The sequence below is a fragment of the Erpetoichthys calabaricus genome, chromosome 7, assembly GCF_900747795.2.
Source record: "Erpetoichthys calabaricus chromosome 7, fErpCal1.3, whole genome shotgun sequence".
Classification (NCBI taxonomy): Eukaryota; Metazoa; Chordata; class Cladistia; order Polypteriformes; family Polypteridae; genus Erpetoichthys; species Erpetoichthys calabaricus.
Window position 1 is genome coordinate 187,358,116 of NC_041400.2, and position 15,354 is coordinate 187,373,469.

General features: G+C 42.8%; 1 protein-coding gene across 1 annotated transcript in view; it reads right to left on the bottom strand.

The window, feature by feature from the left end:
* dnah6 (dynein, axonemal, heavy chain 6) overlaps positions 1 to 15,354 on the bottom strand; it is a 439,386-nt gene that overhangs the window by 4,098 nt on the left and 419,934 nt on the right. Inside the window, exons 74-76 of the mRNA XM_051929949.1 lie at positions 7,474 to 7,546; positions 7,189 to 7,340; positions 3,596 to 3,818 (exon numbers count right to left, since the gene is read on the bottom strand). Coding sequence (XP_051785909.1) covers positions 3,596 to 3,818; positions 7,189 to 7,340; positions 7,474 to 7,546 — 448 coding nt within the window. The remainder of the gene's footprint in view (positions 1 to 3,595; positions 3,819 to 7,188; positions 7,341 to 7,473; positions 7,547 to 15,354) is intronic.

Sequence of the window (15,354 nt, forward strand, 5' to 3'; positions counted from 1 at the left end):
ATGTCGATCCCGGAGAGCTGCAGCGGCTGCAGGTTTTTATTCCAGCCCAGTTTCTTAATGAGGAGTCAATTATTGCTGATGAAGCTCTTATTGCTTAAGTGATGTTTTGATGCTTCATTTTAGTGGTCTCTCTTGTTAAGGTTCTCCACCCTTAATTTCTTATTTCAGTCTTAAACAGCTGCATTCTCTGTTCTAATGGCTCCTTATTAGCAGTAAGATGTAAAAGACATAGGAGACAGCAGTCCTCCATTTCACTTATTTCCATTTCCATCTGTGTTTGATTTTATAAAACACTTAATAGAAAAATGTGCCAGACTGAAAATGATCCGTTTTAGGCTTCAAATCATTTGGATGAGATCCTTGGCAAGGAACAAATCTACAATAAAAGAACCTTACATTGCTGAATCCAGCTGGGGGCACTAACTCCGTTTGGAATAAGTTCTTTTGTAATGGCGGCATGTTACATTACCCAACACTATATACAGGTGCTGGTCATAAAATTAGAATGTCATGACAAAGTTGATTTATTTCAGTAATTCCATTCAAAAAGTGAAACTTGTATATTAGATTCATTCATTACACACAGACTGACGTATTTCAAATGTTTATTTCTTTTAATGTTGATGATTATAACTGACAACTAATGAAAGTCCCAAATTCAGTATCTCGGAAAATTAGAATATCAATTAAGACAAATGCAAAAAAAAGGATTTTTAGAAATGTTGGCCAACTGAAAGGTATGAACATGAAAAGTATGAACATGTACAGCACTCAGTATTTAGTTGGGGCTCCTTTGGCCTGGATTACTGCAGCAATGCGGTGTGGCTTGGAGTCGATCTGTCTCTGGCACTGCTCAGGTGTTATGAGAGCCCATGTTGCTCTGATAGTGGCCTTCAGCTCTTCTGAATTGTTGGGTCTGGCGTATTGCATCTTCCTCCTCACAATATCCCATAGATTTTCTATGGGGTTAAGGTCAGGCAAGTTTGCTGGCCAATCAAGAACAGGGATACCATGGTCCTTAAACCAGATACTGGTAGCTTTGGCACTGTGTGCAGGTGCCAGGTCCTGTTGGAAAATGACAATCTGCATCTCCATAAAGTTCGTCAGCAGCAGGAAGCATGAAGTGCTCTAAAACTTCTGGTAGACGGCTGCGTTGACTTTGGACCTCAGAAAACACAATGGACCAACACCAGCAGATGACATGGCACCCCAAACCATCACTGACTGTGGAAACTTTACACTGGACCTCACGCAACGTGGATTCTGTGCCTCTCCTCTCTTTCACCAGACTCTGGGACTTTGATTTCCAAAGGAAATGCAAAATTTACTTTCATCAGAGAACATAAATTTGGACCACTCAGCAGCAGTCCAAAGGCGAGACGCTTCTGACGCTGTCTCTTGTTCAAGAGTGGCTTGACACAAGGAATGCGACAGCTGAAACCCATGTCTTGCATACGTCTGTGCGTGGTGGTTCTTGAAGCACTGACTCCAGCTGCAGTCCACTCTTTGTGAATCTCCCCCACATTTTTGAATGGGTTTTGTTTCACAATCCTCTCCAGGGTGCGGTTATCCCTACTGCTTGTCCACTTTTTTCTAGCACATCTTGTCCTTCCCTTCGCCTCTCTATTAATGTGCTTGGACACAGAGCTCTGTGAACAGCCAGCCTCTTTAGCAATGACCTTTTGTGTCTTGCCCTCCTTGTGCAAGGTGTCAATGGTCGTCTTTTGGACAACTGTCAAGTCAGCAGTCTTCCCCATGATTGTGTAGCCTACAGAACTCGACTGAGAGACCATTTAAAGGCTTTTGAGTTAATTAGCTGATTAGAGTGGGGCACAAGGTGTCTTCAATATTGAACCTTTTCACAATATTCTAATTTTCCGAGATACTGAATTTGGGACTTTCATTAGTTGTCAGTTATAATCATCAAAATTAAAAGAAATAAACATTTGAAATACATCAGTCTGTGTGTAATGAATGAATCTAATATACAAGTTTCACTTTTTGAATGGAATTACTGAAATAAATCAACTTTGTCATGATATTCTAATTTTATGACCAGCACCTGTAGATATAATATAAAAAGGCGATACCCCTCCCTAGTGATACGGCGGTAAGAAATCACATAGGAGAAATAGTGTAGCTTTCTTTAATGACGGTTTACATGGCATAACAGATGAGAAAGCCATAACAAGACCATGTGTAGAGTCTGCCACTTTCGTCACTGCGTTGGAAGGATTTTCATGATCGGATGACGCTATCTCTCATCCGTCTGTCGGCTTCAAAGGTGTGCCGGGCAGTGTTCCAAGGCTTTATACTCTTTCTCCATGTGCAGGCCCCCACTTAGGTAAATCATGCCATTCCCAAACAAAGAAAAGACGATCCAATGTCATGCTGACTCTGACACACAGAAATAGTACAATGCCCATTTTCGCAGTTGTCCCTTTCTTGTCTTCTAATGCTTGCCTACCAGTTCTAAATGATGAGCCCCTGTGTACTAAATCTGGCCTTGTGTAAGCTGTACATGTGAGTGGATTTATAAAATATTTTTTGTACAGAGCACAGTGACATCCATCCATCCATCCATTATCCAACCTGCTTTATCCTAACACAGGGTCACGGGGGTCTGCTGGAGCCCAGTCAACATAGGGGCGCAAGGCAGGAAACAAACTCTGGGCAGGGTGCCAGGCCAATGCAGGGCATGCACACACACACACCCACACACCAAGCACACACTAGAGACAATTCATCCATCCCTCCATTATCCAACCCGCTACAGTATATCCTAACTACAGGGTCATGGGGATCTGCTGGAGCCAATCCCAGGCAACACAAGGGCACAAGGCAGGAAACAAACCCCGGGCAGGGCGTGCACACACATACACACCAGTCACACACACTATGGACAATTTAGAATTGCCAATGCACCTAACCTGCATGTCTTTGGACTGTGGGAGGAAACCGGAGCATCCAGAGGAAACCCACGCAGACACGGGGAGAACATGCAAACTCCACACTGGGAGGACCCGGGAAGTGAACTAAGGCCTACTAACTGCGAGGCAGCAGCGCTACCCACTGTGCCACCATGCCGCCCAAGTTTATTTCTAATACCCTCATTATATCCATTTTTGCCAATCACCAGACTAACATGGCATAAAATTAAAAGGTCTGAGATTGGCAAGGATTTCTTTCTAATTAAGCAATTGGGTTGGAATGAAAACCTGTAGCCACTGCGACTCACCAGGACTGACATTGCCCACCCCTGCACTAGAAGAAAGCACTTTTAACTTTATTTGTTGAAGCCTTTCCGTTACTGAAATATTGACTACTTAGTTCAAACTTCTTTGTTATAGCAAACACCAAATTATATCTCATCATTTAGGCATAAGCTCAGAAGAGCACAGACTCGGCATAAACCCAGTAAGCAATGCAGCTGCTTTTTCTTGTCTTGTCAACACACCTACCTTACACAGCAGGTGCACACCAAACTGGTTGTCCAAATTCAACTTCTACAACCCGGCCACACAGTACTGTAATTATTTTGCAGGACCCGATTTCACATTTCATCGCTTTGCGTAATTCACCCTTGTAACTTTACCTGTCGTGGAGAGAGTTCCCGCTCTGGCACCTGTTTTGTAGAGAGGCGCTTGGTAATACGAGTCTTGAGGGACATAATTCTGACGAGGCTCAAAATGTACCACTGGCAGGACCGGGTTCATTTGCCTTGGTAAAGCATCGTGAATTAGCATGGTCTCATCATCCCAGCGAAAGGCATCCATGAACATTCCATGAACAAGGACGCCATTTTGTAAAGTGGGTAGCTAAAATTTAAAAGAAACCAATAGTAATTATGCAAGCAATTTGATTCCATTAGAAATATAAAAGTTGAACTCCATTTTAACAAAATTCTCATTTCAGTGATTTTTTTTTTCCTACGGTGTGGGACCCATGCCCGGCCAGAACGCCTTTACCATGGAAGAACCAGGAGAGACACAATACCTCCCCCAGAACACGGAAGGGAAGCCCCTGCCCTGAGGCCACGGGCTTGGAACTTAGAATGCCACTAATTATTGTTGTTTTATCTCTGTTTTTATCTTGTTTTGTCTTTGTTAATTTTTTTTTATGTAGCATTTTACAAATGTAAAGTGCCTTATAAATAAATGGAGAGAGCTAAGTGACAGCTTCTGGGTGAAAAGATGTTTTCTCTTGGTAGAATTCTATATCATTCTACTTTCCCCTTATCAGAATGTTTCAAATCCCTTGGACTTACCACTGTTTATAAGGTCCATCCATCCTCTTCCGCTTATCCGAGATCGGGTAGCGGGGGCAGCAGCTTGAGCAGAGATGCCCAGACTTCCCTCTCCCCGGCCACTTCTTCTAGCGCTTCTGGGGGAATCCTGAGGCGTTCCCAGGCCAGCTGGGAGACATAGTCCCTCCTGCATGTCCTGGGTCTTCCCCGGGGTCTCCTCCCGGTTGGATGTGCCCGGAACACATCACCAGGGAGGCGTCCAGGAGGCATCCTGATCAGATACCCGAGCCACCTCATCTGACTCCTCTCGATGCGGAGGAGCAGCGGCTCTACTCTGAGCCCCTCACCCTATCTTTAAGGGAAAGCCCAGACACCCTGCGGAGGAAACTCATTTCAGCCGCTTGTATTCGCGATCTCGTTCTTTCGGTCACTACCCATAGCTCATGACCATAGGTGAGGATAGGAACATAGACGTTTATAAGGTATTGTACTTTATTACAATAGGAAGCAGAGAGGTTGTTGAATGAAGAGAATGAGAGAGAGCGAAGGTTGGATGATGTGGAGATAGTGAATCAGAAAGTGCAATGGATTAGCAAAGAAGAAGTAAGGACAGCTATGAAGAGGATGAAGAATGGAAAGGTTGTTGGTCCAGATGACACACCTGTGGAAGCATGGAGGTGTTTAGGAAAGACAGCAGTGAAGTTTTTAACCAGATTGTTTAATAGAATCTTGGAAAGAGAAAGGATGTCTGAGGAGTTGAGAAGAAGTGTACTGGTGCCGATATTTAAGAATAAGGGGGAAGTGTAGAGCTGTAGTAACTACAGGGGGATAAAATTGATGAGCCACAGCATGAAGTTATGGGAAAGAGCAGTGGAAGCTCAGTTAAGAAATGAGGTGATAATTAGTGAGTAGCAGTGTGGTTACATGCCAAGAAAAAGCACCACAGATGCAATGTTTGCTCTGAGGATGTTGATTGAGAAGTTTAGAGGACAAAAGGAGTTGCAATGTATCTTTGTGGACTTGGAGAAAGCATATGACAGGGTGCTTCGAGAGGAGTTGTGATATTGTATGAGGATGTCAGGAGTGGCAGAGAAGTACAGGACATGTATGAGGGAAGTGTGACAGTGGTGAGGTCTGCGGTAGAAGTGACAGATGCATTCAAGGTGGAGGTGGGATTACATCAGGGATCGGCTCTGAGCCCTTTCTTATTTGCAATAGTGATGGACATTGCACCATGTCCATGTGACAGACAGAGGAGTTCCTGTGGACTATGATGTTTGCTGATGACATTGTGATCTGCAGTGATAGTAGGGAGCAGGTTGAGGAGACCCTGGAGAGGTGGAGATATGCTCTAGAGAGGAGAGGAATGAAGGTCAGTAGGACCATCAAGACAGAATACATGTGTGTAAATGAGAGGGAGGTCAATGGAATGGTGAGGATGAAGACAGTAGAGTTGCTGAAGGTGGATAAGTTTAAATACTTGGGATCAACAGTACAGAGTAACGGGGATTGTGGAAGAGAAGTGAAAAGGAGAGTGCAGGCAGGGTGGAATGGGTGGAGAAGAGTGTCAGGAGTGATTTGTGACAGACGGGTATCAGCAAGAGTGAAAGGGAAGGTCTACAGAACAGTAGTGAGACCAGCTATGTTATATGGGCTGAAGACGGTGGCACTGACCAGAAAGCAGGAGACAGAGCTGGAGGTGGCAGAGTTAAAGATGCTAAGATTTGCATTGGGTGTGACAAGGATGGACAGGATTAGAAATGAGGACATTAGAGGGTCAGCTCAGGTGGGACGGTTTGGAGACAAAACCAGAAAAGCAAGATTGCATTGATTTGGACATTTGCAGGTGAGATAAGTCGAGTGCGGTGGACTGATTTCTACCATAAAAGTTGATACATGTTTTGTATATCTTCATTTATAAAATAGATAAACCAAATGTAGTATCAGATAGTGTTTCAGGAGACTTGTTTTACTTCACTGAAGAGAACTGAGGTGCTTTGATGTTTATTAACAAAACCACAAGTCTTTAGGACTGACTGAGGATCTAAAATGTATGGCGAGGTTGATGGAGCATTAGAACCCCCTTTTACAGCCTCACGTTTTCTCTGCAAGTGGGAGGACCTGCTTGCAGGGTTGGATGCCCGGTTAATGTCATACCCAGGACAAAGCAACTGCAGGTTAAGGTCCTTGCTCAGGGACCCAACAGAGTAGAGTCACTTCAGGAATTTACGGGATCTGAACCGGCAACCTTCTGATTGCTGGCGCAGATCCCTAGCCTCCACTAAGGAAGAAGAATAATAATATCAAAAATTCTTTACATTTATGTTGAACTTTATTACCACTCAAAGTGCTTCAGTGAGTTGGATGCCACTTCAATCACCACTAACTTGTACCGTCTGCCTGGATGATGCAGCGACAGCCATTTTTGTGCCAGTATGTGTCAGAGAGATAGCCAATTTGAGACAGGGGATGATTAGGGGGCCAGAATGATTAGGCCGTGGCAAGCAATTTTGCCAGGACATCAGCTTACACCTTACTCTTTATGAAGAACTACTAGGGTTCTTTATGAACACAGAGAGTCAAGACCTCAGTTTTATGTCTCATCCAAAGGACGGCACCATTTTTATAACACAGTGCCCCCACCACTATACTGGGGCAATGAGATCCAAATTCAGAGCACCCCCTGTTAGCCTCACCAACACCTCTTCCAGAAGTAACCCATATTTTCCTGGATGGTCTCCCATCCAAGTACTGGCAGGGCCTAAACATCGTTAGCTTCAGCTAGACGAGCTGTTCTGACGTGCATGTGGCATATCTCCAGCATCTTAAGGAATCTATGAATCCATGAAGAATAAATCAAATTCAGGCTGTTCTACTCATTACTAGAAATCAGAGCATAATAGCAATGCCCACCGAATGTACGTTAGTTAAAAGTGCCATACCTTCTTGTCCATCTCAGGTTCGTCTCCAAATTTCAGGGTTTTTAATGCTTCAGTTACAGCCGCCTGATCCCGATAAAAAGGAACGACATGATAATGAAAGTTAAGCTCATCAATGGGAAGGTTATACTTTCGAGCGTGGTTTTGTAAAACACCTAGAGAAATTGAAAAGTAGTGTCAAAGACAAAGTAAGAACCATTACATTAAATTAGATTATACTTTATTTGTCCCCAAGGAGACATTAAAATTCTGTTTCCATAAAGCATAGCCTGATGCTTCCTGGCATACCTGTTAAAAATCCTTGTGGAAAGAAAAATCCAGATATCCAGAAAGATTTTGGTGGGCCTGTCTTTATCCAATTCTGAAAGAGAAATGGGAAAATTAATCACTTTGTATGAAGAATTAAGATATTGTTTCTAATTTTCAGTTTATTACAAAACCTGCATAATGACGGAGCACACAGAAATGGAGATACTTCAGAAAGGGACTTGCTAAATAGTATACAGTAATCCCTCCTCCATCGCGGGGGTTGCGTTCCAGAGCCACCCGTGAAATAAGAAAATCCGCGAAGTAGAAACCATATGTTTATGTGGTTATTTTTATATTGTCATGCTTGGGTCATAGATTTGCGCAGAAACACAGGAGGTTGTAGAGAGACAGGAACGTTATTCAAACACTGCAAACAAACATTTGTCTCTTTTTCAAAAGTTTAAACTGTGCTCCATGACAAGACAGAGATGACAGTTCCGTCTCACAATTAAAAGAATGCAAACATATCTTCCTCTTCAAAGGAGTGCGCATCAGGAGCAGATCATGTCATACAGATAGAGAAAAGCAAAAAATCAATAGGGCTGTTTGGCTTTTAAGTATGCGAAGCACCGCGGCACAAAGCTGTTGAAGGCGGCAGCTCACACCCCCTCCGTCAGGAGCAGAGAGAGAGAGAGAGAGACAGAGTTTGTTTTTCAGTCAAAAATCAATATGTGCCCTTCGAGCTTTTAAGTATGCGAAGCACCGTGTAGCATGTCGTTTCAGGAAGCAGCTGCACAAAAGATAGCAACGTGAAGATAATCTTTCATCATTTTTAGACGAGCATCCGTATCGTCTAGGTGTGCGAACAGCCCCCCTGCTCAATCCCCCTACGTCAGGATCAGAGAAAGTCAGCGCAAGAGAGAGAGAAAAGTAAGTGGGGTAGCTTCTCAGCCATCTGCCAATAGCGTCCCTTGTATGAAATCAACTGGGCAAACCAACTGAGGAAGCATGTACCAGAAATTAAAAGACCCATTGTCCGCAGAAATCCGCGAACCAGCAAAAAATCTGCGATATATATTTAAATATGCTTACATATAAAATCCGCAATGGAGTGAAGCCGCGAAAGGCGAAGCGCGATATAGCGAGGGATTACTGTATGTATTTTCAATGAAAATTTTATGCAATCAAAAGCTAATTAGGTGAGAAACTCTGAGCATGGAAAAGGTCAGGTCATGTCAGGTTGGGGAGCATGCACTGGTACAGCGCGTTGCCGCACCCACCACACGACAAAACAGCTCGGGATCCTGGTTGGCAACCCCCAGGCAGACACGTGGTTCAGTCCCACCCTCCAGAAATTAGCATCTATTTGCCACAGCCAGGTGTTACGTGGGCATCCCCTTGGCCTGATCTAGCCACTCGGGTCCTGCAAGCCGGATAACCATTGGGTAATCGCTCCACATGGTCGTGATGCCGTAACTGACACTCCCTCACAATTCGGAACTCCATGAGCAACACAAAGTCAAACTAACAGTATCCAAGGATTCTCCAAAGAGACCCAGTACTGAAGAAATCCAGTCTTCATCTCAGGTCACTGTGTCCATGTCTCACAACCATATAACAAAACAGGAAGCACCAGGACTCTAAAGACTTGAACCTTTACAAAGATACTGGGAGCGCCACACACCCCTTCCCAGCGACCTCATGATCCCCCATGCTTTCCCAATCCGTCTACTACATTCATAGTAAGAGTCACCAGAGACATGAATGTCACTGCCAAGGTAAGCGTCATAGCTCATATCTCTCAGTCCTGGAATCTTCCTAGTTGCTCTCTGCTGGACATCTCTAGTGCTGCTAATGTATCCTGGAGACCAAAACTGTACCAAGTATTTCAGGTGAGGACTCACTAGGGTGTTTTATAACTTAAGCATACCCTGTTTTGACCTTTAATCTGTACACCGTGATATACAGTCATATGAAAATGTTTGTGAACCCCTCTCAGCCTGCATAATAATTGACTCTCCTTTCAACAAAAAAGATAACAGTGGTACGTCTTTCATTTCCTAGGAACATCTGAGCACTGGGGTGTTTTCTGTACAAAGATTTTTAGTGACGCAGTATTTAGTTGTATGTAATTAAATTAAATGTGAAAAACTGGCTGTGCAAAAATGTGGGTCCCCTTGTCATTTTGCTGATTTGAATGCCTGTCACTGCTCAATGTTGATTACTTGCAATGTCAAATTGGTTAGATGAGCTCACTAAGCCTTGAACTTCATAGACAATCATGAGAAAAGGTATTTAAGGTGGTCAATTACAAGTTGTGCTTCCCTTTGACTCTCCTCTGAAGAGTGACAGCATGGGATCCTCAAAGCAACTCTCCAAAGATCTGAAAACAAAGATGGTTGAGTCTCCTGGTTTAGGGGAAGGCTACAAAAAGCTATCTCAGAGGTTTAAACTGTCAGTTTAAACTGTCAGGAATGGAATCAGGAAATGGAAGGCCACAGGCACAGTTGCTGTTAAACCCAGCAGGTCTGGCAGGCCAAGAAAAATACAGGAGCGGCATATGAGCAGGATTGTGAGAATGGGAACAGACAACCCACAGATCACCTCCAAAGACCTGCAAGAACATCTGGCTGCAGATGGTGTATCTGTACATCGTTCTACAATTCAGCGTAATTTGCACAAAGAACATCTGGATGGCAGGGTGATGAGAAAGAAGCCCTTTCTGCACTCACGTCACAAACAGAGTCGCTTGTTGTATGCCAATGCTCATTTAGACAAGCCAGATTCATTTTGGAACAAAGTGCTTTGGACTGATGAGACAAAAATTGAGTTATTTGGTCAGAACTAAAAGCGCTTTGCATGGTGGAAGAAGAACACCGCATTCCAAGTAAAGCACCTGCTACCTAATGTCAAATTTGGTGGAGGTTCCATCATGCTGTGGGGCTGTGTGGCAAGTTCAGGGACTGGGGCCCTTGTTAAAGTTGAGGGTCAGATGAATTCAACCCAGTATCAACAAATTCATCAGGATAATGTTCAAGCATCAGTCACAAAGTTGGATACTCCAACAAGACAATGACCCAAAACACAGTTGGAAATGTACAAAGGCATTCATGCAGAGGGAGAAGTACAATGTTCTGGAATGGCCGTCACAGTCCCCTGACTTGAATATCATTGAAAATCTATGGGATGATTTGAAGCAGGCTGTCCATCAAATTGAACTGAACTGGAGAGATTTTGTATGAAGAATGGTCAGAAATACCTCCATCCAGATTCCAGACACTCATCAGAGGCTATAGGAGGCGTCTAGAGGCTGATAGATTAGCAAAAGGAGGCTCAACTAAGTATTGATGTAATATCTCTGTTGGGGGGCCCACATTTATGCACCTGTCTAATTTTGTTATGATGCATATTGCATATTTTCTGTTAATCCAATAAACTTCATGTCACTGCTGAAATCCTACAGTGTCCATAAGGCATGTCAGATATTAAAAGGAAGTTGCTACTTTGAAAGCTCAGCCAATGATAAACAGAAATCCAAAGAATTAAGAGGGGTTCCCAAACTTTTTCATATGACTGTATAAGCTAACATCTTAGGAGTCTTCTTAACGGCTTCACTACATTGTCTTGATGTATACATCATAACTGAAAATCTCTTACTACAACTCCCAAGCCCCTCTTATAAGGTGTACCTTCAACTTTCAGACCTCCCATTGTGCATTCAAATCTAACAGTTCTACTTCCTACATGTAATATTTTACATTTATTTTAATTTGCAAAATTTTCTGTAAACATGTTTTCACTTTGTCACTTAGAGTTAGGGAGTGTACTGTGCCCTCCATCGAGTTTGGGACAAAAACATATTTTTCATTTTCATTTCCCCCTCTGCTGCACTGTTTAAAATTTCAAATGAAATAATTCAGACTTGTGATTAAAGTGTACATTGGAGACTTTCATTTAAAGGGATTTGCGGACATTTTGGTCACACAACACTTATTCTACACATTCCTCCCATTTCAGGGGACCATAATGTTTGGGACACAGCAATGGCAGGTCTATTAAAGCCATTGTCCTATTTAGTCCTTTGTCACATATCCCTCACATGCAATGACTGCTTGAAGTCTGTGATTCACAGACGTCATCAGGTGCTGAGGATCTTCTCTGGTGGTGCTCTGCCAAGCCTCAAATGCAGCCATCTTCAGCTCCTGTTTGTTTTTGGGGGGCTTGACCCCTTAGGTTTTCTTTTCAGCATATGAAATGCCTGCTCAATTGGACTGAAATCAGGTGACTGGCTTGGCCATTCTAGAATTTTCCATTTTTTAGCTTTGATAAACTCCTGTGCTGACTCAGCAGTACATCTGGCTCATTATCTTGTTGTAGGTTGAAGCGCCATCCACTGAGTTTGGAGGCCTTTACTGGAACTTGAGCAGATCAGATCTGTTAGAACATTAGAACACTCTAGACGAGAACATTCAGCCCAACAAAGCTCGCCAGTACTATCCACTTATTTCTTCCAAGAAAACATCAAGTCGAGTTTTGAAAGACCCTAACGTCTTACTGTCTACCACACTACTTGGTAGCTTATTCCAAGTTTCTATCGTTGTTGTTTCTCTACACCTCAGAATTCATTGTGCTGGCAGCAGTTCCATCATCAATGAAGAGAAGTGTGCCAGGACCTGTGGTGGTCATACATGCCCAAGCCATAACACCCCCAGCATCATGTTTTGGATCTTGGGTAGTTCCTTGTTGTCTCCACATTTTGCTCTCGCCATCATTCTGATCAGGTTCATCTTTGTCTCGTATGTCCACAAGACATTTTTTCCAGAATCCTGCAGGCTCTTTTTCAGGGCTTTGTCACAAACTGTAATCTGACCATCCTGTTTTTGTGGTGTTCATCTTGCAGTGTGTCCTCTGTGTTTCTGTTTCATGAAGTCTTTTGCTGATAGTCATCTCTGACACACACACATTGGCCCCCTGAAGACTGCTTCTGATCTGTCTGACAGGCGTTTGTTGCTTTTTCTTGACCATAGTGAAGATTCTTCTGTCATCAGCAGTGGAGGTCTTCCTTGGCCCACCAGTCCCTTTGTGATTACTGAGCTCACCATCATTTTCTTTCTTCATGATATTCCAGACAGTTGAGTTTGGTCATCCTAAGGTGTCACCGATGTCTCTAATGATTTTATTCTTGATTTTTACCCTCATAATGGTTTCTTTGACTTTCATTGGCACAGCTCTTGTCCTCATGTTGAACAATGGCAGCTATGGACTCCAAAGGGGAGAAGCAAGCAGAGGTAAATTATGAAGCAATGAAACCCACCTGAGAAATCACAAAAACACCTGTGATGCCAATTGTCCCAATCATTATGGTGCCCTGAAATGGGGGGACCATATAGAAAAAGTGTTGTCATTTCTGCATGGTGGGACCGAAATGTGTGCAAATCCCCTTAAATAAACATCTGCATTGTGCTCTTTAATCACAAGTCTGAATTGTTTGATTTATAATTTTAAACTGTGGAAAAGAGGGATAAATCAAGGAAAAATGTGTCTGTCCCAAACATTATGGAGGGCACAGTACACTCACTAAGCCATAATGACAAAGTTAAAACATGTTTCCAGAAACGGTTGCACATTTTTAAGTATGTGTAAAATATTATAAAGAATTAGATTAAAAGCAAAAAGGTCAAATTTATCTGTTTAAAATTAAATTTACAGCAAAGCGTACAGAAAGTGAAGGGGTCTGAATACTTTATGAATCCACTGTGTGTCCTGTGTGAGTGGATATACTGTAACCAGAAGGGGGCGCCACTGAGCACCAAACCCCACACCTAATAATGTTTGACACAGCCACAAGTTCTAACAATGGATTTTTTAATCCAACAAACACTAAATACCATAAAGGACAGTGAAACACAGCCAGTAACCATACAAGTTAAGATACTCTACCCTCTCCTTCTCCCTCCAGTTGAGTTTTGCCCGCTGCCTCCCAACTCTAACCCCCTGATGTAGAAGAGACAGCGGAAGTCCTGAAAAACTGGGATCCCTGCAGCACCCCCTGGTGGCCACCCATGGGACCCAGTAGGGCTGACACGCGGCACTACAACTCCCATCATGCACTGCAGGTGTCCACATGGTTACTGAGATCTTGGAATGCTGCCATCTATTGGATGGGAGGTTAAAATGTTCCAAAATAGGAGCCTTCCCCCACTGGACCTTTGTTTTATCCTCCGGTCCGGGTATGTAAGGGTCCCATACCCATCCCAGAGAGGATGCCAGATAATCTTGCTTGGCTGTTATAATGGATATAACAGTCTGAACTGTCATTATGGGCCTTTAAAGAACAGTGGCCATTCTGAAAAATTAAACTGCTTAGATTAACCTTTTGAGTTTCTGCAGTATGCTAAGTGCAAACACTCTAATGTTAATGAAAATTGTCACAGTTTTCTTTTACATCTTGGCAGAAAAGCAATTCTATACATCACAGAGTTTCATTCTTTATTAAGTGTATTCTGTCGTGTCAAAGAGTGGATTTGATTTATAAGCAAATTCCTCTCCTCTTAATAGCCAATTACAAAGTGCAGTCACGAAACCTCCAAACTCAAATAAGTTAATTAAGGATGAGTGTCAGAGGGTCCTCATCATTTCACGCCTGCTAGCAGTATGGAGAATAATACGATTTCTGCACATAAGGGACTCCAGCAGAACTGGGTATTGCCTTATTGTTGCTTTTATTACATTCCTACATTGCGCCATGCTGCTCAGTAAGTGGTTCTGAACAATTAAAGAAAATGGAGACAGCTGCTCTCCTGCCATTAGATCTATTTACCTAGCACTTGACTTTAACAATTCTGATCAGTTATGGATGATTCCTTTTCTTGTTTCCTCACAGAATTCCAGTATGTCAGTAAAACACAAACTCCTTAGACTGAACCCATACTGACTGTCCTGTAGAACTCCTTCTCTTGACCAAGCCTGTAACAATTTAGCTGATTCAACATTATGTTTGGAATCATCTGCACACTTAACCAGCTTATTAATTACATTTTTCTCCAGATCAAAAAAAAAAAATAAAAAAAAAATATATATATATATATATATATATATATATATATATATATATATATACACAGTGCATCTGGAAAGTATTCCCAGCGCATCACTTTTTCCACATTTTCTTATGTTACAGCCTTATTCCAAAATGGATTAAATTCATTTTTTTCCTCAGAATTCTACACACAACACCCCATAATGACAACGTGAAAAAGTTTACTTGAGGTTTTTTGCAAATTTATTAAAAATAAAAAACTGAGAAATCCCATGTACATAAGTATTCACAGCCTTTGCTCAATACTTTGTCGATGCACCTTTGGCAGCAATTACAGCCTCAAGTCTTTTTGAATATGATGCCACAAGCTTGGCACACCTATCCTTGGCCAGTTTCGCCCAATCCTCTTTGCAGCACCTCTCAAGCTCCATCAGGTTGGATGGGAAGTGTCGGTGCACAGCCATTTTAAGATCTCTCCAGAGATGTTCAATCAGATTTAAGTCTGGGCTCTGGCTGGGCCACTCAAGGACATTCACAGAGTTGTCCTGAAGCCACTCCTTTGATATCTTGGCTGTGTGCTTAGGGTCGTTGTCCTGCTGAAAGATGAACCGTCGCCCCAGTCTGAGGTGAAGAGAGCTCTGGAGCAGGTTTTCATCCAGGATGTCTCTGCACATTGCTGCAGTCATCTTTCTCTTTATCCTGACTAGTCTCCCAGTCCCTGCCGCTGAAAAACATCCCCACAGCATGATGCTGCCACCACCATGCTTCACTGTAGGGATGGTATTGACCTGGTGATGAGCGGTGACTGGTTTCCTCCAAACGTGACGCCTGGCATTCACACCAAAAAGTTCAATCTTTGTCTCATCAGACCAGAGAATTTT